The sequence below is a fragment of the Thermobia domestica genome, chromosome 1 (genome assembly GCF_964235325.1).
Source record: "Thermobia domestica chromosome 1, izTheDome1.hap1.1, whole genome shotgun sequence".
Lineage (NCBI taxonomy): Eukaryota > Metazoa > Arthropoda > Insecta > Zygentoma > Lepismatidae > Thermobia > Thermobia domestica.
The window spans coordinates 161,973,528-161,997,902 of record NC_137454.1 but is presented as its reverse complement, the minus strand read 5'-3'; the positions used below and the strand labels follow the sequence as shown (position 1 = coordinate 161,997,902).

The following is a 24,375-nucleotide window of genomic DNA, read 5'->3' as shown; positions in this document are numbered from 1 at the left end:
ATTATTTATATTATTAATTAACTTAGAATCATATTTATTTTTATTTCATAAGTATTGGTAATATTCAAGTTTATATCGAGGATGTAACCACAGATATTGGATTTCGTATATAGAAAGATAGACTCTAGTGAGTTGGAGATTTTTTTTTAAGGCAGACTTGTAGAAGACAACTAAGCTTCAAAAGGTCAGTCACCTATGCTTGGTCAGCCTTGCCAACTATATTGTGAGTTGAAACTAAAAATTACTGTTTTATTTCTGTTAAGCACCTATAAGAATACTATATAGAACTAAAAAACTATAAAACGGAGTTGTAACACTACCGAAAAGGCGACAGAAAGACGGATATTTGTCTATTGTCAAAATTTAACATATAGATATAAAAACAGAAGGACGAAGACGTGTGAAAAAACATGGGATAACCACCGGTTTCACAAGAATTCTAGCTGGCGTAGGGAATCTATCAAAACAGGCTGTGAATTCGTTCCAGGTTTACGAGATGAAGCAGTTTGTAATATCAAATAATAATAATAATTAAATTATGTAAGAATTATTGTTTTTAAAAGTCAATTAAGTCTTGGAAAACTATCCGTACCCTTATTGTTTGATTACCTTTTCCGTCCTTCCGTATATCGTATCATAAAGCTTTCTTTCAGCCGCGAGAATAAAAAGCACTGTCTGGTATTGGAAGGGTGGAGTTTTGGCTTTCTGCTGCGGTCAGATGGAGACTGGTAATTCTTACCCTAAGAAATCGATTCAAATAAAGTTAATAGAGGATGACAACTCCATACTACATATATATATCGGGTGTCAAAAAATTCCACCGACAAACTTTGGGAGGTAAATCCTCTCATACGAAGAGACAAAAAGTCTTAGTAAACATGAGTCCGGAAACGCGTTGTTTCGGAGATATAAGGCGCCGAAACCGAGGAAAATGAATCTTCAAATGCGTATATTTCAGAAACTATTCAACGTAGAGAGTGCGGTTTAAAAACTCACCAACGAAGTCATACCAGCTCTTGTTAAACATGCATGTTTCATAATCTTGCAATGCCTGCGGAAGGGATTCCCCAAAGGAGCATAGGGATTCCCGGATAATCTGCCGAGTGAAGATGGCTCGAAAGGGGTATGAATGGACGACTTCCTCACCCGTTAACAGTACTTCCTGGTACCAAGACGATAACTCAAACGGATACAAAATAATGAACACTTGTATACCTGTTGTGTGTGGTTGCATAACCGCCACATACGGATGATGCCCAATAATGAATTTCGGAATATGAAGTACTGTGAATATGTAGTCGAAGATTCGTAGTGAGGCAAGTGCGGTGTTGCTACAGCATAAAACACGAAGCAGAGTGATTGAGAGCTGTTGAAACTAGATGCAAACCTGCTATCAAAATGTACCTAAATTATCGTGGACAAATGTATGTTAAATATGCAGCATTGTGGAGTATAGTATTAACATACGTAAGAAGGAGCTGACAAATGACCTCCTGGGAATAGCGATAATGTGATTCGCATATTAGTAGCATAGTTGGTGCCGTGCAATGCTGTAAAACATAACCTCCAGTCACACAAATAAAATACACAAAGCACAAAGACAGAAGAAGACGAGTCAATGCAGGAAATTGTGTTTGTAATTCACTTGTACCTTACAACGTCACGAAATCTACTAAAATGTGAACCATTGACTTTAATACACAAGAGATAGCGTCGAAGCACTTCGTCTCGCACATTAGAAAAAACGTCGTGGTTAACACGAATTTTTGCGGAAGCCTCGACAATGTGGCCCACAAGGTCCAATTCATTCTCCACTGGTGTCTGGTAGACCAACTCCTTCATGTGTCCCCATAGGTAAAAGTCCATAGGTGTCATATCCGGTGATCTAGGAGGCCATGCTACAGGACCAGCATGCCCGAGCCATCGATTCCCAAACATATCAGAAAGTACATTTTGAACACGCCGCGGCCGATGGGGTGGATCTCCGTCATGCTGGAACCACATTTGTCGCCGGACTGCAAGGGGGACATTTTCTAGCAGTTCCGGGAGTACCTCTGAAAGAAACACACTGTAACTATGCATGTTCAGTCGTGGAGGTAATACATAAGATCCTACTAAGACATTATTCACTATACTGGCACACACATTAACTGTGAATCGTTCTTGAGGACCTCGGCGAAACATTGCACGCGGATTGTTTGCTGCCCACATATGCCTATTATGAGCATTGTAACATCCGTCACGAGTAAAACTACTCTCATCTGTGAAACAAAACATGCCGCGCGAACTGCGCATTCTCCACACACTGCCGCAGGTACCATCGGGCAAATCGCACACGTGTGGGATATGGATAGAAATGTTCTTTATGTAGGACGTTCCACATTTGCTGGTGCTGAACATGCAACACATGTCCAACGGTCCGAGTGCTTTTTCAGGGATTTTGTTCAAATTGGTCCAACACATTCTCTTCGAATGCTGGTGTTCTTACTGTTCGTGGTCTTCCTGCATCAGGCCGGTGTATATGTAAGGAACCTGATTCTCGCAGCTGCCTATCAAGTGACGTAAATGTAGTGTGATGGGGCACCGTCGTTCTGGAAAAATGTTCTCTATACAGTCTTTGTGCCTCCCTTGCATTTCCCAAAGCTGCACCATATGCCAGATGCATATCACTTAATTCTGGCCAAGTAAACTTTATTTCCCACTACGGTGTTTTATAAAGCACAGACAGTAAGCACTGCACATAAGCACAGTCGCTTCCAGAATACACGTCAGTCTTCGGTAGACTAGCTTCTTTAGGTGCTCGTCTGTCATATGGCTTAGAGTCGAATCCCACTAATAGCATGACTCTGTTAATTAATGTTTATTTTATCTCTTCTATCGTATTTTTGTTCCTATAAACAGTTTTGGACGTAAGACAAACGCTATGTACTGTCATTTCAAGGACAATGTCTTTTTGTTGAATATTCTAGACTCAGTTAAAATTATCGTGTGAAACTGAAATACCTCTTACATGTTTTAATATTTAAAGAAGACCAGGAACCAATTTCCTCACACACAGTAAAATGATAATCAATGTTGTTTTTGTTTTTCAAGGTCGACAACACCCTACAGAGTTCGACTGCGTGTGCATTTAAGTGCAGCCTAAATCTGTTTACATTATGAGAGTTAATGACATCCGACGACTAAAGTTCAGACACAAACGCAGGCGATCTTGCGGCCAGAGCGTTTATAGAGGTACCATCTTGGCATTCGACTTGTGAAACTGAAGAAAGCCACTCAGAATGGTTGAACAAAGAGTGGCGAATCTAGGGTGTGGTCGGGGGCCTTGGTCCCCCAATTTTGCTGCGTTACTAGAAAATCACTAATGTCATAAATACCAAAACGCAGTCCAAATTACGTATTTTACATAGCAAAATACTGACACACCCTCCCCCGCCAGTTTTTACTTTCAAGATCGGCTATTGAACACAATGATCGAACCCGGTTCTCTCTATACTTAATCTACTGTGGTTGCTAAAGTGGAATAGACGTATAGATTTGAGGCTCCAGCAGTTGCATTGTAAGCAAAAATAAACATGAGAAGAGTATGACGTTATGATTATTATTTTATAATAACGTCCCCACCTTATAAACCTAACAAAATGGACACGAAGACAATCTTGATGTAACTTTAAATGGAGGAATAAAGACAAGATATAAAATATGAAGGTGGTTTATTGTTCTGTTTACATATTTTGGAATCCGTTAACACGAGCGGCTTGGGTACCCGAAGAGAAAACGAAACCGTAGAAGGACTTACGTTTAATTTAACGAGCTAAACCAATTCATTTAGATATCACATTCGCGCACTACAGTATCATTCAATTGTACGTTTATAACGATTGTTTATTGTTTGATTGTTTACTTGTTAAGATGTTCAACGTCCCTTTTCAGCAGCGGCGCTATATGGAGACGGGACCCAAAGTTTCAAATGCGATCCGATCCATCTCTCAGTTGTTGAGTCCAAAACTTGGACTCTTAGTGGGGATTGACCCAGCGACACGGCGCGCCAACGTGCAACCTTGCTTTCTGTTGCTTCCTTGCTTATCCACGTAACGATGTAACAACTGAAAGGAACAAGTACCATTGAAATCAGGTGGATGGTTGCATACTTATTAAGATAATGCATATGATTTCAAATCACAAATCTCTTATACATTTAATCAGATCATTCATGTAATGTACTTAACATTGGGTCTCGTTCATTAGTGACATTCACTCAGTTCACTAGAAATAACGATATTTGTAGCCATTGCTAAACATTACGCATATCTGGAAATGTGCTGACTGTATTCGCTATCGTGCTATTTGGGGGTTTCCTTTGCATCAAGTGTTTTCACAATTTCAAGCACTCTGTTTCGTGTTATGCTGTAGCAACACCGCACGTGCCTCACTACGAACCTTCGACTGCATATTCACAGTACTTCATATTCCGAAATTCATTATTGGGCATCATCCGTATGTGGCGGTTATGCAACCACACACAACAGGTATACAAGTGTCCATTATTTTGTATCCGTTTGAGTTATCGTCTTGGTACCAGGAAGTACTGTTAACGGGTGAGTAAGTCGTCCATTCATACCCCTTTCGAGCCATCTTCACTCGGCAGATTATCCGGGAATCCCTATGCTCCTTTGGGGAATCCCTTCCGCAGGCAGAGCAAGATTATGAAACATGCATGTTTAACAAGAGCAGATATGACTTCGCTGGTGAGTTTTTAAACCGCACCCTCTACGTTGAATAGTTTCTGAAATATACGCCTTTGAAGATTCATTTCCCACGGTTTCGGCGCCTTATATCTCCGAAACAACGCGTTTCCGGACCCATGTTTACTAAGACTTTTTGTTTCTTCGTATGAGAGGATTTACCTCCCAAAGTTTGTCGGTGGAATTTTTTGACACCCTGTATATATATATACATATATATATATATATATATATATATATATATATATATATATATATATATATATATATATATATAGTATATACTTGTAAGTAAAGTAGATGTATGTTTAATTTCATTCTATAATTAATCATTTGTAAAACTGTCAACCGGAAGCAGAAAACTCCGAAATTTTATGGTTGTCAGCGGTATTTTGAATTCTTTCCGCTAGAGGGCACCAGTGACTAGAGAAATATAAGAAAAGAAAATGTCAGGTGGTGAAAAACATATTAACCGGCCTATTTTCAATGCAAAATTTTAAGGTTATATCAGAAGGGGACTATAACATATTTAGTATCTAGTGAAAGGCCAAAGCATGCAGATTTTAGTGCTTGATTCGAAACGAGTTGACAATCTATAAGAAGTGAATTATTTAGTATAAAGTCAATGTAAATAAAAATAGGCATACTTCCTCCCAAAGTTCCGTTAGCAGGTAGATATACAATAGAAAAGGTTATCTCTATTGAAAAGTCAGTAGCATTGATGCGAGACACGACTTTTGTGCGTCAAACCCCTTTCACAAAACCGAAAATCTGGAGAAGAACAGGGCAGTTGGCGGTTAGATCGAGTCTGTGCAGTTGCTGCTCGTATGACAATAGTTATTTTCAGCATGAACACTATAAGTTAGTTGCAATTGAAGATAGGTGAATATATCTATATTCAAGTTGAGTTTAATTAAATGCGATAAGTTGCATCATTGATGTTCAAAATAAGTTGGATGAACTGTTTTAATGTTCTAGACCATATGCATTTTGAGATCCAATCTGACAATACTGTAAACAAAATAACGCATCTTGCGTATGCACCAACAAACAACTAATATATATATATATATAATATATATATAGAAGTGCAATTAAAACCATGTTTGAAGTGGTTAAAAAGTAGTGGCCTTAAAGTTATAATCAGGCACCAAGGACTTAATCTACGTTAGGATGCTACGGAAACCGTTCTAAAAGAAAGTTATCAACAAGAAAGAAGAGACACGAAAATTGGGATTAACGCTGTGAAGTAACGGACATATCTACCTGGGAATTAAAGAAGATGAACTGTGCAGTGGATACAAATATATGTTATTAACTATGAATTAGTGATAAAAAATCATAAGATAGTTCTTTCGGTTCAACTGTGCACATATAATATATCGATATAAATTAAGTGCTTTGGTTTAAGTGATTAAGTGTGTTAAAATAAAAGTGTTTATTAAACCACATGGAGTTATCACCTTCCCTAATAGAATTTCGGCTGGTATGGTTACCAGAATAATTTGTTTGTTTCTTGCAGGCTTGCTGCATTCCATGTTAAAGAAACTAATAAGGTAATCACACACCTATTCTTTGATAAACCAAGGTGGCAGATAACTCACGCGTAAGTCCACATATCAAAGAAAGTCCGAAAGAGGCTACAGGACTTTAAATAAGGAACTCACACTTACAGGAATGGCATTATAGAAATTATATAAAGATTTTTTTTTTATCTTGGCTCTACCAACTTTTACCTAAATTTCAGTAATTGCCAGTGGCGGCCGGTGGGTTGTGGTTTCGGGTGTTGCAGTACGAACGATAAGAGACAGAAGATATAAAGTAGACTCATTAACTAATCAGCATAACTTTAGATGCAAATGCTATGTAACATGTGGAATTAAATAAAATTCTGTTTTTAAAAAAGAAAAAATGCAGAACATTTTATCCGATTAATCACCTTAATTAATTAGTAAGTTCATTCTCCTCTCTTTGATTGGAGCAAATCTGTCTAATGCATGCTGGTTGAACTCTGGTATTCTTATTCTCAGGTCTTTTTCGATGGAAAGCATAACCAATGGTGATAACCTTTCTTGGGATACTCAATTCCTTGAAAGTGTCAATTCTTTTTCATATAGAAAAATACTTTTCGTCTTTTGCTGACGCCATAGGTATAGTTAATATTAATTTCAGAAGCTTTGTAGATTCACTAAATATTTTTTCTAGATTATTGCGAACGATTCATTCTAGCAAACTCAGTCCCTGACAATGATCCGAATTCCTCTTCAGCGTTGACTGAAGAGAGTTCGTAACAGAGATTAGTGTTATAAAAAAAGTCCATTGAACACACTTTATTTACAGTTTATCCAGGAAAATTTAAAATAAATTGAGGAAATCTAGTGCAAACAACATTGCTGTCAAAAACATCCTGTAAATTTAAACTGGATTTTTCTTCGAACACTCTCCTGAATTGTCCTTTGCTTGTTTTGTCTAAACCTTAATTGCAAGTTTTTCCTCAGTTGAAAGCTGGTCAATGTTTTTTGTAAGTTATTTACAGAAGTCACGGTATACAATTCATTTAGAATTTGTAGGTTATTTACAGAATTAAAGAACACACAATAAAATTAAATCTAATAAATAAAAACCAAAACAGTGATACAAAAGAGGTACTGGTATATGAATTCCGAGTGTTACATATTCATACATCAACACACATACATGTGCGTAAAAGAAAAAAACTATATTCCAAATCATCCGTCTTGGTTGTTACGCAATGCACGATGAACACAATATATTCTACTTCCACATGAGGCGAAACAATGCTTATCAATGTTCTGGAAACGAAACATCGAAACCCGCCAGATGTAGAACCAGCATGTATACCTAACAGAAGGTAAAAGTTGAAGAACATCAAAACAAACAGCACTGTCAGTTCTACACCCAGAAATGTGTGTTGGGAGGGGTTCGATACGTCTATGCAATATATACCTTTCTTATTCTGCATCCGAAAAGACGATAAGTAATAACTGTCACCTATATTCTTAGCAAAAAAATGATAGAACAATTGTTTTTAAGAAAAGAGAGAGTATATGAAGAGTGGTAAAATAAAATATTTAGCCTACATCAATCGTTTCTCTGTTAAACAAGTATAGTTCGTTAGGAAAGTCTACAAATGTTAATCAAGTTTCGAAATTTTTGGGAGATCCGGACCCGGTGGACCCCCTTCGTGGCTACGCCCCTGAGCATTGCTAACTAGTCCCAAATTCAATGTGGCATTCCCCATCATACAGTTTTATGCGGAAATTATCAAGAGTATAACATATACTTATTTTATAAAAGAAATATGTATATACTAAAATACTAGGCTATCCACAGAGGGAGGGGGCGATTCTACATACTGACTTATTAATATTTGAATCACAAATTACTGTGGAAGAAACCTTCATTATCAATATAAGCTAAGAATTAACTTGGAAATGCGGATCTACTTTCATTTGTTTTCTGTTGCACTAGATATTTTCTTTCTTATTTTGTAATTCTGCAATCACTTTTTTTAAAATTGTCATTATATTGATTTGCTTCAGTATGGTCCTGTAATTTAAAAATGTGAATGCATAAAAGTAAATTCCATTTGTTAATTGCTAGTGAAATAAAATTTAGAAATCTTATCTAGCGCGAAAAACCTTCTCGTTCACTGGAAACCGTGCTGTGTTGCAGAAGTACTGCAACGACCAGTCCCTTTAACTTCTGAGATAGGGGAAAGGAGACTTAACATTTGCTCCAATTGCCGCGCTGAAGGAATCTGGTCGTTGTATGCTCGCTGCAACACAATATAAATTAGGGACTCTGTGACGGATCATTTTTCGCTTTTTAAAATGGATTAACGGAACGGACAGTTACAGAAGTAAAAAATATGTTATTTAAAGTGTATATATGCGAGTATTAAAAAGTATTTTTCTGTTCTTTACTACTATTGATAATATTTTTTTTTTTTTTTGAAATACTTTGGTCGTTGCGCAACGCTGCAACACTAACATTAGCCGCCACTGGTAATTGCTATTATTTTATTTGGCATATCATTAGTTTTTCTTTAAATTTGGATGATACAACATTCTTGTAGGTAAAGGGGCAGTAAGGGAGAGATTTACATATGATTTCAATACGGAGATTTCTCTTTTCTTCCTCTGCACTCCACAGTGGGCCCCCTTCTATGCTCCTGCCCTGACATTGTTAAATAACATTCTCGATTTTAGTGTTGTTTTTTTCACTTTCGTATATGTGGCACATGTCTATATGCGCATTTGTGCCTCACGGGAAAACTCTCGTAAAATTAATCTGCAAGCATGAAAGCAACTCCAACCTTAAGAAATAACTTCTGAAATACTACGTGTGGATTCCGTAATAAAATAATTTATTATCTTATATAGGATAACATGTAATCATTTTCAAGGTACTTCAGTTTGCAAACATATTATCAAACTGTACGGAATTATTTTTTTTATTATTATACCAGATTAATAACAGTACAAAACGTCTTATTAAAGCAAGAGAAGTCAGAAAGGAAAGTCCAACAAATATATATATATATATATATATATATATATATATATATATATATATATATATATATATATATATATATATATATATATATACTATATATATATATATTTGATGGACTCTCCTTTCTTAACAGGTTGACTGCCATAAGCCTTATATGTGGTACTCCGTTATTTTTCTGTGGGGGCCATGAGCACCATATATGATGCTCATGCTTGATATCACAAATTACTAACCTATTCAGATTCTTGAACATTATATATGACGCTCATTGTCACAAATTACTGTGAGACCATGAGCATGACATATGGTGCTCGGCTCCCATTGGTACATTTTCGCGAGAAGCAAAATATCGCGACGAAAATGTGACATGACTATCCATAATTGAGCCAAAGGTAAGAAGAAATTTGTGGCCTTCTGGGACCAGTACCCTAAAATCACCTTGGCAGTCAACCTGTTAATCCACATCCGATATTCTTGTGTATTAAATTCTCAAATTAAAACTTATACCTATAATTGCCTCAGAATTTAACAATAGTTATGGACATGCAAGGACTGTAACTACATAAAGTGTATATATTATTAACAAAAATACTAACAATATATTCCAGCGCAGATATTAGCTTTTGTTTATTATTATAATGCACACTTTGAGCATTAGATAATTATGGAAAAGAGTAATAAAAGATATTTATTTAAAAATTGCAGCTCTGTCACACGACGCCATTATAGTTGGTTTGCATTTTCCTGCACTCAACACGAGCGGTGCACGCCGCTGATTGGCTATTAAATGCTCTTGAATTGGATTGTTTAGAACAGGACCGAAATGAAATCTCTCGAATGAAACTAGTGAATTCAAGACAAAAATGACGTCAGTGCTGACGTCTTTCTAATCAATAAGTCCTCAATGGTATTGAACAAAAGTCTTGTTCAAGCCTTCTTTGATCGTCTATAATCAGTATGATAACCATGCACTTACATTTCAACGATATTAAAGCGGTATCACATCGCAATTTTCTACGCAATATCATACAAACACGATACAAAGAGTGGCGGATTGGGCCATAAAAGGCCCAGGCGGGGGTTAATCATGGAGCCCTCTCTCTCTCTCTCTCTATTATATATATATATATATATATATATATATACAGGTGCGCCAGTTTAAAAGATTATTGTTTCAATACCTAATAGAGTTAACTAATATAGTGTTCCAGATAATCGACCTATCAATACAGATTTTAAAAATTAACTGCTATCTTGACTTAAGTATCAAGAAAATTGCCCCATTGTACAATACCTCTGCTCAATACAGATTTTAAAAATTAACTGCTATCTTGACTTAAGTATCAAGAAAATTGCCCCATTGTACATCAGTCAAACCAAACCACTCCATGTTCAACGGAATATATACACTACTAGTGAAACCATTCAAGATATTTTTGCATATTTCAACTTCAAAGACCCCCTGTGGGATTTCAGGTTGCGATTCTCACAAAACTTTTGACACCTTCTCACGCCACTATTTATATACAATCTTGTCAAGGTACCATTTTTTGCTCGAATTGTATTGGTTATACGGCTCTACTAAAGATGGCGCTCAAACTCTCAGACATGGTTACTGGGCTCAATGAAATTTCGTACATTGTATATAAACGGAGAGGAAGAATAAGCACATTTAGAAGAAAAATCTGTAGCTTCCGGCTTTCCTAACGCTGCTCCTGCCACAGCAGGAGAAATGAAATCTTTCAAGTTTTACGTCCCATTGTTATGCCGACTAAGCTAAAGGAGATGGTGATGATGAGAAATGAATGAAATGGTGGAATGAAGAAAGTGGGAGGAAACAGGAGAACTCCGAGAAAACCTACGCACACGGTGTCTGTCCACCACAAAGTTCACTTGGCGCGAGCTGCGAAGAACCCATTAGCACGATGTCGTCCACCATGAATTTACGTACTATAACGTATTAAAAGGGTGTACATATTTGTTCTGAACAACTACGCTGAACAAGAATCCAGATAACAATAATAATTATGAGAGATGCTCGATGTGTCATCCGTCAGTTCAATACAATACTCTGCACGGTTGACAGTGATTCACGTACACTATTGGAATGCATAAGTGTATTACGTATTTTTGAAAATTTATCACGAATTCTTTGCTCCAATTCATGTATTTCGTTTATTTGTGTTTTGTACAGTATACTTTTGAGGTGTCCCACAAATAAAAATCCAAAGGATTTAGGTCAGAAGTGCGAAGAGGTCACTGTATGGGTCTTCCTCGCCCTATTCATCCATCTTGGAAGTACTGATCAAGAAATACATGAACATCTCACAGAAAATGTGGTGGAGCACCATCGTGTATAAACCAAAGTTGAGATTTTCTCGAGAAAGGAACATTTTGTAATCATTCCGAAAGTTTTCGTTGAAGAAATTGCAGTTATGTTGCACCTGTAAGACGCTGTGATAAAATATATGGTCCTAGAAGTGCGTTCTCCAATATGTATGCCCAGACATTAATCCAGAATAGATGTTGGTGTCGGGTAGGTAAATTTGCGTTAGGGTCTTCTTCTGCCAATTGGTGTTCGTTGTGGATGTTGACAACACCATCTCGCGTGAACTACTCATCAGTAAATATGATCAATGAAGGAAATATAGAGTTATCTACACACCGATTAAGATAACACTCGCAAAGATGTCTTTGCGGACAATAGTCTCTTTCTTTTATTCCTTGCACATGCTGCAAATGGAAGGGATAGAGTTGTTGTTCGCGAAACACACTCCATACGGTTCCGTGTGAAACACCTAGCGTTACTTGCCTTTTTGTACTGGTACAAGGATCTTCTTTAATTATCTGAAGAATTTTCTCTTCTCGATGAGGAGTCTAGCCTGTTCGAGGGTGCCCAACTGAATCATATGTAGCATGCACATGCGGTATCGATAACAGCAAAAGTACTGCGGTTGGGAAGAACATGATTTGCAAAATATTCATGGTATAGAAGTTGTTCTTCATGTGGATTCCCATAGGCACGACTATACATAAGATACATATCTGCCATTTCATTAAATGTGTATTGATGATGGATGACTCATCGAACATCTCTTATAATTATTATTGTTATCTGGATTCTTGTTCACCTTTGTACACAAAACAAATATGTATACTCTTTTAATGCGTTATGGTACGTAAACTCGTGATGGACATCATCGTGTTAATGGATTTACTCGAGATCTCCCGTTTCCTCCAACTTTTCGTTCTATCATTTGTTTCAACACCATTTACTCGCAATATCTATTACATCTACTATTGGATACAAAAAGTAAGATGTCACTGAATGTACCATGCTATACCCGCTCTTCGGTAAATAGTTTTTCGAATCCTTTGCCCTGATGTTCATTTTCACAACATTTCGGATTTCTGTATCTCTGCAATTTTGTTTATCATTTTTGTTCGTATATGACACTTATCCTGCTTAGATCATCGTTGTCAAATGATATTAACTGTTAGAACTTGGTTTGCAAGTGTTATCAACCACATTTCTATGATGTTAGACTGTGCTATGTGTGGTTGCATAATTGCAGATATTAAATTAGTAATAATTGTATACGAGATAACAGCTTAATAAACCGATAATTAGACATTTTCTATCAAAACATATCTTCTTTTTCCCTATACGTGCTTAAATCAGGGTTCTGATATCCCAACTCCCTCTATAAAATTCGTTGCGCCGGTACAACCTAACTCTGAAACATGGATATTTAGATAGAGACTGTACTAGTTCCTCTGATATTTCTTTAACCGCGTTTAATATGCCTTATAGTTTTCGAGTTAGGCAGCCTCAAAGTTACACTTTCCTCATTTTCGACATGTGTAATTTTGAAACAACACGGTTTTCGCCCTATGTCCATATGTTTTTTGTTTTTTTTATTTGTTTAGGTGAGAGGATTTCGCCCGTTGATTTGGCTACATAATAAATGAACATCCTGTATATATGTGTATTATAACAACAACTGCAATTTCTTAAGGTTTTCTTAATACAAATAAAAATACCAAACGTAATATAGTAACCAGGGAGATACCTCCCCCTAGAAAATTTTCTTCGGGCGCCCATGTTCGTAAGTGTTGTAGATAATACATATAGAGTGCATATGTGCAAATTTGGCAGAATTGTCAGAACTGTAGGTCTATGGAAGGCCATTCTCACGCTGAAAGGATGTCTAATTTCCTTCTATTCCTTTCTTTTACAACAGATTTCTTCATTAATTTTGAATATTCAAAAGAATATTACACATAATAGAAACAATGTGTCCTACCAATTTTTCACTGTCGTGGTGGCATGGATTTACAATATTATTCAAACAATCGATTACCGGTATGTTATTGTCTCTGCTTATCCCTAATGCACTCAAGCGATGCAAGATTAATTTTCGATTATTGTTTGAAATGAACTTGTTTTCATATTCTTTAGATATTAACATCCGCATAAAGCAAATACATGTTTGCATACTCCTACAATAAAATAATCTAATGGTATCAACAATTTGCCTCGTTTTATGTTAGTGAAATATTCATCTTTTGATTCCTCTTTGTGTATCAAAATATCATTGCATGCATCGCAGTTAAGTTTGTGTGCTGTCTTGAAACACACACAGCCACATATGTACAGAAATGCAGAATCATCTAATGTAACACTGCTCAAATAGTCTTTGTTTAGAATCTCAAGAAACAAACTATTAATATTATCTCCAATGTTTACAAATTCGTAATGATCATCCAATATTTCGCTTGAGAATGTAACATTTCCATATCTTGCGGAACGAAGTTCTAATATTCCATTGATCCTGTGGTTCCGTTCAGTTTCTGTCACCTGTGTTATTGTGATATTGTAATTCCCTCCTGTAACTGTCTATATTGACCGAAGCGAGATTCCAATTTATCGGTTTGAAACTTGCCTGTTAGTACATAACTAACTTTTAGAACCCTTATTGAATACACTATAATTTCATTCATTACTAAAGTGCAGTGATTCAAAGCATTGTATGTGTCTTTGGTCAAACTACCGGTTTCAGAATTTGCACTGTTCATTTCCTTCCATTTATCCAACCAAGCCATAAAATTGTCGAGGAAACGTATCCGAATGCCATCAGCATCCTCAAACGGTTTATTTAAAGGATTGGTTTGCAGACAGTGTGTCATATGTCTTTTGATGTTCAAAATCGACCACCATGTCAAATTAAGATTTACAAAGTATGCTGTACCCTCATAACCAAGCACATATAACGCTGATACAGTAACTTCATTAAAAACGTCAACGATCAAATTAATCTTTTGTCTCTCAAAATTGTCAGGACATACACTTGAAAATTTGAAGTGAGGTGCTAATTTAACCAACTTTCTTCTTTCTTTCTCATACAGTTGACGTACTTTTGAAAACGACGCCTCAACAATATCATCACCCTGAATAACAGTTAATTCTTTATTTGACAGAGGTTTAAGTTACGCCAAAAGGATATGTGAAATGTTTTGGTTTCATTTTTTACATTCAGCCAATTACTGCGAATATTTTTAAAAACATGAACACTGTCAAATTGCACAAATATTTTTAAAGGATTGCCTTCAATATGAAAATAATATTTAGAATCCGATGTTACTGTTAAAATGTTAAACGTAACACGATTGATTATGTTGTAATCGCTTATTATGCATAAAGCCTTCAGACCTGCATTATTACATTTTTGTCATTATTGCTAACTCTGAACCTTTCACCTGTTTGACAGGAATTAATCTGACAACTTCGTCGAATGTTACAAAAGCAGAACTGATTAGGAATGCAACAACACTATTTGCTAAATTATCAGAGTTTTTAGACGAAAAACCAAATAAATGTCCACTTTTATAATCTAAAGTTTGCTTAACATCAATTTCATCAACTAATAGGTTCACAGTTTTGTCGTTTTCTGTAAGATTCTTAGTAACGTGTTTTGAAAAATGGATGTTCTCTTCTTCACAAGAAGGATTTATAGCAAAAGAAGCAGACAGCTTTTGCAAATACCTTGGATGTAATAAAGATAAAATATTATTAACACTAATTACATCATAACATTTGACAGATTGCATGTATATCAAGAATGAATTTAAAACTGTATTTACATTGTATTTCTTTCTTTCTTTTCTTTCTTTTTCTTCTTCTTTTTTTTAAATAACAGAACTGATCATACAAAAATGCTAATTTGTATAGTGTAGCCTCCGAGCGTTTACTGTCAACATTCTGAACAGTAGATTTTAACTGTTCAAGTAAAGCACTAATTTGGGCAATTAAGAATTCTTTGTTGTTATTTGGAACTTGATAACTGTCACAAAATTCGACGAGTCGAAACAATTGACTCCACTGTTGAAGTATATCATTTCTACAAATAAATGTTTTGGTAACTAACATGTCATTAGGCAAGATCCCTCCGTTCATATGTACTGTAGTATGAAAATTTTGATCTACTCTAATACTGCAACTAAGTTTTGGAGCATTAGCAAGATCTAATTTATACAACAAACAACAAGCATTTTTTTGAAAGATAGACCAATTGCTTTTATTTACCTTATTCTTAATGGATGCAGAAAAATCCTGAAAATCTTTAATGAATAAATCTTTAATCGTCTTCCTTATTCCGTTTTTCTGTAACTTCTTTCTGTCTCTTCTGCAGATTAGTAAAATCTTCTCTTCTTTCTTCCGGATCTCTTAATTTCCTTGAAGCCTTCTTGTCATTCAAATAAGATGGAAGATTTGGAAAGATTTTCGGAACGGCGTCTTCACACAAAATGGGTTGTTCGCGTTTATATTCACGAAAATTTCCACTCGAATCTTTGTATTTCTCCACATAACTTAAATCTCACTCTTTAAAATGTTTTATACATACCACTGTCTTGTTTGATGGGGTCCAGTTGGCTCGTGGGATAGCCCGAATCCATCGTTCACGTAAGTTCTTTTATTTATTTATTTATTTATTTATTTATTTTTTTTTTTTTTTAAATCGGAAACACTTTACATATCCTCCCTCCTTAATTGTTTGGTATAATTACTTTGACACCTAGGCACAACACATTTATTTGGCATTCTGTCCTCTAATTCCCATAAATGTGATACTTCACAGCACCAAAATACAAACACGTTTTACTGACAGCGTGCGATTTCCACCATTTACTAAAAGGCAAATGTTACAGCCGATAGGACGTTCGCGCTACGTTGCCAAGTTTCTATGGCGGGGCCTTCCTAGAGATAGCTATGGTCAAACCCATCTGTCAGTGACCAGCAGTGTTACCAGCGTGGTTCATATTATTGTAAAAATATGGATTTTGTGAATAGCTCAATAATACACGTGACGCAATGTTTGAAAGACTTCATCAACGTACTTTTTCTGTCAAATTCAATATATAGGCATCCAGATTGTTCGGCAATATTGAGAAATGTTGAAACAATTTACGGGTATGGCTTCTGTGATTCAGTATGATCGATTTGCAACTTTTTTCCGGCTCTGGCAACATTTTTAATGTTTATTATTAAATCATGCATGGCAAGAAACATGTTTGTGTCTGAAAATTTTCTCAATATATAGGGTTTTCTACTGCAAAGAGCGTTCCTTCTCATTCCATTTCGTTTTTTTTTTATTTATTTATTTATACGGTCTTAAGCATCAAGTGCGGTGACTTTTGGGACACACTGTAGAACCTGGGACCACGTGCATCCAAGGCACAGGTGGTTTCCAATAGATCAACGGTAAGGTCGTAGAGAAATGGAGCCAGGTCAGCCTAAGTGTTGCGTATGTGCTTCTTATCTTAGTAAGTATGTTTCCTACAGATATTTAAGTGCTGCTACGTACTCATTTTTTTCTTCGTATGTTAATTTCCAGTAAGAAGAAAGTCTACTTCGTACATGGGAATGGGACTGTGTAATGTCCGTATCCAACCAGATAATGTTTTTCGGAGTGCATAACCATTATTATCTGTACTTTGCACGTGCCAACGAAGAACACACATAATTTCCGTCTATTTGCGGCTTACAGATTGGTCCTGGCTAAGCAACAAACCTGTGCATAACCTGGTACAAAAAATATTATGTGCGATACAGAATCCTGCACTTCTCTGGATTTTCCAGACCAAAAATCAGTTGGTCGTTATAGAGCAGTAAGTCAGGTGTGAAGTTCCTCCTCCATCACCGCTGACGTATCTGAGTGGTGCAGTGAATGGAAAGTTTACACTATCCCAAAATAAACAATTTACGTGTTACAAGCAGAGTTGGCGTGGGTCAATGAAAACTTGACCCACGACCCACTGACCCACCACCCACCGTGACCCACGACCCACTGACCAACCATGACCCACTCTGACCCACGACCCACCACCCACCGTGACCCACTCTGACCCACCACATACATTGACCCACTGTGACCCACCACCCACGGTGACCCACTCTGACCCACCACCCACTATGAACCACTCTCATCCACTTTGACCTACTCTGACTCACCAAAATCCATCGTCATCAACTCTGAACACGATCCACGGCCTCTTCTGAACTGACTAAAGAGTTTACACTTGTAATAAAACAAGACTGTGAAATTGTCACTAATCGGAGTTTCAATTTCTAATCAATCGCTCAAGCGCCACTCTGTTACAATAACAGTGGATCTGACCTTTACGATATACAATGGTAAAGTGTTTGTCAGTGAGGAAATTGAAACAGTTCGAGGTGGGGAAAATTAGTGTGTGCCTAAAATATACTTGTACTAAGAGAGTATTCTTCCAAGTGTTAATTTCTGAACGCATTCCACAACAAACTTCTATTCGCAGGAAAATACCCCTGTACAATATGGAAATGGTTATGGTTTCTCAGTTCACAGTATTTTTCTCACAAAAGACTTGAAAAGTCAGTTGTTCATAGGGTATAAAAGTGCTCGGGTACCCTCTGTGAGAGCATCTCCATAAAGTATGCTCATAATTGTAATTTGTGTAATCACTAAAACATCACGTTAAATTTAAGTTACAAATATGCATAATTGCAATTATTATGAATATTTATTCAAAGTAGTTTACCTAAAGCAACAAGTTGGACAATGCTTGAGCACTTAGTGTATTTCTAATATTAGTCATCTGTAAATTCATAAGGGGAAATCCCCGTTCGCGCTCTGTCGTGGAAATTGATAATATTTCTACCCGATTTCTGCAACTTCTCATCGACAATCTACTTGTTGCTCATCTTAAGTCTGATAACGATTTTTCTTGGTCAGGTTTGAAATACTCAGCAGAAGTATCATCTTTCTATCACCATACAACATCTTTTCCATATCGACCATGTCAGTTGGCAATGTCGACGCATGTAGAACAGAAATTTCATCTACCACGCCTTTGATAGGGGATCTTGTGAATAAATTATCAATTAAAGCCTGATAAACTGATGATTTCTTATTTGTTTATAAATTTAATTTTTGTAATTACACATGAAGGTTTGATACCATTACCAAGTTCCCTACCCCGTCTAGAAAGCGAAAGGGAACGAGGTTCCTGGAAAGTGTTCAGAGTTGAATGGGAATTTCCCTCCTTCTTCAACTTCAATTACCACATGCTGTTTGCCATGTGCCAAATTACGATGAATTTCAATTAAATTATCATAGTATAATTATTTCCTTGTTGAATTATCAACACTTTTCAGTGGAAAAAAGGATGAAATACAAAGTTCCAAATCAAAGTAAGTAGACCAACGTAAAGGGAGAAAAGTGTAAAATTTTCCATACAATTATGCGTACAATCCAAACTTCAAATTTCCGTGTAATTAAGCTTACAGTACAAATTTTATGCCTATTTTTCTCACAACTTTATGGGTTGATTGCCCTGTGCTGTAAGCGCTCCATATAATAAACATAAGCTTCAGCAATTATTATAGCAGAAAGCAATGGATATATGAAGCCAAGCACTGTATTTTTTGTCTCTAATTTTTTCTTAAATAACATCGATCGTTTTCGATCATTTTTACAAACCAACTCACTACCAATTTTCCATATATAGAAAGTGCCCCCCCCCCTCCGCATAAAGGAGAATTTTAAAAAATGCTAGGACACACACAGTTTATTTTCAATAGAGAGTTAATACACTGAATTTCATCTCCGTAAGTTTAACGGCTTGCAAGATACTCATTTTTTTCCGCAAAAATTCGGATCCTCACTACCTCCTTAGAATATTATGCATTATAATAAAAGCAATATAACATCCCAATTTGGATTAAGGCCTAACTATATACCAAAAGTAATTTCATTTGACTTTGCAATTTGACCGTGATGATCAGGCACACATAGTTACATTCAATTTTTTTATATATATAATTTATATATTACAGTGATTCAAAAATGTATTTTTTACAGTAGTTAGCTCTAAAAACTCACAGGTCTCAAAAGCCAAGTAGTAGTATAAGTCCTATTGCTATTGTTACAATTAAAAATATCAATATCCAAAAGTGCCTGAAGTTCCTTTTTCACTTGGTTAGATATACTCACCTCAGGTAAGTAGACAGAAACAAGTGGAAAAGAAAGGGAAATGAAGGTCTTGAAAGTAAAACGGAGACAAATTTACTAGTCCTCAGAAGATACTGTCTACAATGCAGTGAGCAGAGAGGGTGGGTCGCAGTGGTTCACGGTGGGTGGTGGGTCGCAGTGGGTCATGGTGGTTGGTGGGTCGCAGTGAGTCACGGTGGGTGGTGGGTCACAGTGGGTCATGGTGGGTGGTGGGTTGCAGTGGGTCACGGTGGGTGGTGGGTCACAGTGGGTCATGGTGGGTGGTGGGTCGCAGTGGGTCGCGGTGGGTCACATGCTGTTGACCCACGACCCACTGACCCACCCAGAAAACTTGACCCACTTGGCCCACTGACCCACTCCATCTCTGGTTACAAGCCGCAGTAACTTAGGTATATAAGCTGTACTACAGACTAAAAGAGGTCCAACGACCCTATTATATTTTATGAAAGTGTTTCCATTATTTATGAAGTGAATAAGAATGGAAAATTTTAATGAAGCGCGTAAGAAAACGAGTGAATAGTATATAACCCAAAGTTTCTATAAGTTTATGTTCTCTACAAAGTTATTTGGCTTAGATAGTGAGGTTTAGAGACAAGAATTAAACATCACAATTAAATTAAAATTTCTTAATTTAGACAAATTGGAATTATGGTGCAATAACGAAGGAATATGATTTTTGTGCCACATTAGTGTAAACCTTATGTCAACATACTGTCAGACTACTTTGCTGACAGTCCAATAGTGTTCAAAGACAACTACATTTTCTATGGGTACTTACTGTACATTCAATGCATGGTTCACCACATCTCCGTTGACAGCGTGAAATTTTGTGCACATGGATGCAAGGAAAAGGCTGTTGACATTTTTCTTCGAGGCAAGACATATTTTTAATTTGATGTCTGCACAAATATTCACACTTTTTATCACATGGTGGACATCCATTCCCACACACAATATTGCACCTACAGAAAAATAAAATATAAACATAATGTAAAATATTTTGCTCAACTAATTTTAATTGACTGTCTGATGAAATAAATTTTACTTATCTGTACTGTATACGATGTTCTACATTGAACGCCGAAGTTGAATAATGTGTTTGTTTCGAAGTCGGTAGACTTGTTTTTACAATCGTTATTATCCCTTGTCACTCCGAATACTGTAGCTTCAATTGTTTCCCCCTTTTTTTCTGGCTTTCAGTCATGCAACAGTTTATCGCAGTAAATGTGAGCACAAGTAATCTTCTTGGGTCTGCGATGTGAAGTTGGATTAGTTTACGACTCAGCAACGTGTTCTTACTGTAATGACATTTTAAGGCAGTGGTGAAAATGAAACGCAAACAGTGAGGAAACATCGACGATTTTCAGAAGGAATTAAGCATCTAACGAATCTACAATTCGCAGTATAATTTGAAGTTGAAGACAACTTATTCAGTGTCAACGTTGAGATCACCTGAAGTGGAATACTTCTCATCGGACAGAGCAACTAATCGCTATTGCGCAAGAGGGTGTCACTGCAAGTTCTCGAAAATCAGTTTGCAAACGTTCGTAGCAGTTAAATATTCCGACAACTTCGTTACATTGAATCTTTCACATGGATGTGTACAAATCCATTAAATATTCCGACAACTTCGTTACATTGAATCTTTCACATGGATGTGTACAAATCCAATTCACACAACATTTGAAGCCTGCTAATCATGGGAAGTGAGAGAGATTTGCTGACTGGCTTATGAAGAAACTGGCAGGGGATGAGTATTTTGCCAAATAAATCCTTTTCAGACGGCCCAAATAAACAAATAATTTTGCCTAATAAATAAATCCTTTACACACTTTCACTTGAATGGATTTTTCAATAAACAAAAGTGCCAAATATGGTGAAAAAAAATTCTCGACTAATCCAGAAGTATGGAATCCGTCCGCCGAGGATGGTTGTAGTGTAGGGTTTTGGTAAGTGTAGTGTTTGGATCGGTTTTCTTTCTAGATGATGAGAGAAATATATAGGTACCGTTAATCAAGAACGTTACGTAGCAGAATATCCAATCAGTTGTGGCCTACCCTCGAAAATATGAAGATTGGCGATTTTGGTTTCAGCAGGATGGAGCGACTTGCCGCACTTCGAACGAAACCCTTACTGTACTCCACGAAAAATTGCAGCAATAATAATCTCTTTGCACGTTGACAAGAAATGGGCTCCAAGGTCAACTGACCATACGCTCTGTGATTTTTTCTTATGGAGTTGGTAAACCACAGTTACCATCAACGAACATGTACTTTTTTGGAACTGAAAGTAGAAACATACCCTTGGTTGGAGGCATCGCGACAGATACGCGCTGCAAGAAGGTATTTAATACTTTTGTGAAGATTATAATATAAATGCATGCAAACTTAGTGGGGAGTGGAGACGTACCTGAAATTGTTTAATAACTAAATGGAGGTATTACTGGTATAACATATGTGCAAAATATAACCATTTTCAAGAAGTTTTGCCTGTTTGACTGTATTTTCGAATTCGGCGTTCTATATGGAATACACTATAATATATTGGTCGTCAGAAGGCATGCACCCAGAGATATTTGCTGGGAGGGATCCAAATTATTTTCGAGTGTCCATGTAATACTGAACCTGTCTTACTCTGCACCCAAAAAGATGATAAGTAATTGTTAATTACTGCCACCTATATTTTTAGGAAAAAATGATAGAAATAGATTATGCCTACAGATGAGGCGTACAATCAAATCTTTAGCTTGCATTAATCATTTCTCTGTTAAACATGTATAGTCCTGTTAAGAAAGTATACAAATGTTAATCAAGTTAATAAAATTTGGGGAATTTGTACCCGATGGATCCCTCCCGTGGGTGCACCTCTGGTTGTCAGGCTGATAGAGAAAAATACTAAGGTCGTACATTAAGCCAATATGTATAATTACAGTCGGTTTGACAGCAGAAGGCAGAATATTAAGATTTTTAAAAAACTGACCTGTGACCACATATTAGAGTTCTATCACACTTCATCTGACAAAATTTGTGAAAGCGTCCGTTTAGACATTCTTTGCAAGTTCCTTGACACGTATGCCCACACTTCAGAAGAACTTTGCAAGGAGCTGTACAACGCTGCAGAAGATTTTCAGACTTGAAAAGATCAGCAGGTACTGTCAAATAAAAAAAAAACAAATGTTTATATAATTTAAACAACACGAAAAATACAAAAATAAGCAAAAGAACTTTTTAAAATACCTTCGCGATCAAAATAAGTGATTCTTAAGGAAATGGTCACGCTGATTTCGAAAATCGTCATAAGAATGCTCTGTCACATCAGGTTCTAAAGATACAAACAGATTTATTATTCACGTTATATACAATTTCGATTATCCGACACAGTTTTCGGGATATTTCTCAGCCCCTATCAGAGGCGGATAGGGCTGCCGGGCGGCGTCCGGTGCGCCCTCGCAACGAATCGCCTCCAAGATGAAAGATATGAAAGAAAATTTGGACTGAATGGACCATGCTTTAAATCGTGAAAATCGATGCGGCGTCATGGAAAGAAGGCAAAGCTATTAGAAGCAGATGCTGATGCGTGCAAGAATACATACTTATTTAGTGGATCCAAGCCTGCACGACTATCAACTACTGACTGCCAACAGACTGAATACAGTATTGAAGTTAGCGATCCCACCTTATCTGCTACGAATGCTATTGTCATGAGTGGAAAATGAACAGGAAACCTCTAGTTTCATGAATGCTGAAATTGGTGCTCCCAAGTAGTACTGGCCCCACCTGATGGAAGTTTGGACTTTGACCCCGACCTTTGTGACGTGATAGGTCAAAGGTCAATTACCTTGGCCCGGGGTCAATGACCGAGGGGTACTTAGGACCACCCCTCTAAATTTTGGCAGTGGTACCAAGGCCCACCCCCTAAATTTTGGCAGGGGTACATAGGACCACCCACCTTAAATTTTGGAAATTGCCAAATCTAAAAATTGGGTGTGGTAGCCTAGGACCATTGTATGTACCTCTAGTAATATTGGGGGTCTATGTCATTCCCTTTCATGGGTAAAAAATTGCCAAAAATTCAAATTTCGGAGGTTTTTGACCTAATTTATCCCCTTTGATGAGGTCTTATTACCCTATATAATTACATGGGCGTATACAGGGGTCCATTACCTTTCATAAGATATGGGTACATTAATGCACCCCTTTAAAAATTTGGGAAGGATACCTTGGCCCACTCCTTAAATTTTGGAAATTGCCCAATTTAAACATTTGGTATTATAGTACTGGACCCTAATATGTATCATGATAAATTTGGGTGGTCCCCTTCGTTCCCTTTTAGGGGTACAAAATTGCTAAAAATATAAACGTAAGCAATAAGTTGTACCACGTGTTTGGTTTTTGACCTAATTTATCTCCTTGGATGAGGTCCTATTACCTTATATAGTTATATGGTCATGTATAGGGGTCCATTCCCTATCATAAGACATAGGTACATTTGTGCACCCCTTTAAATTTTTGGGAGGGGTACCTTGGCCTACCCCTTTA

General features: G+C 36.7%; 1 protein-coding gene across 1 annotated transcript in view; it reads right to left on the bottom strand.

Moving 5' to 3' along the window:
* The window catches only part of LOC145670136 (NFX1-type zinc finger-containing protein 1-like), a 242,788-nt gene that overhangs the window by 28,587 nt on the left and 189,826 nt on the right, over window positions 1–24,375 (bottom strand). The window contains exons 9-10 of the mRNA XM_081738515.1: window positions 22,817–22,988; window positions 20,616–20,799 (exon numbers count right to left, since the gene is read on the bottom strand). Coding sequence (XP_081594641.1) covers window positions 20,616–20,799; window positions 22,817–22,988 — 356 coding nt within the window. The remainder of the gene's footprint in view (window positions 1–20,615; window positions 20,800–22,816; window positions 22,989–24,375) is intronic.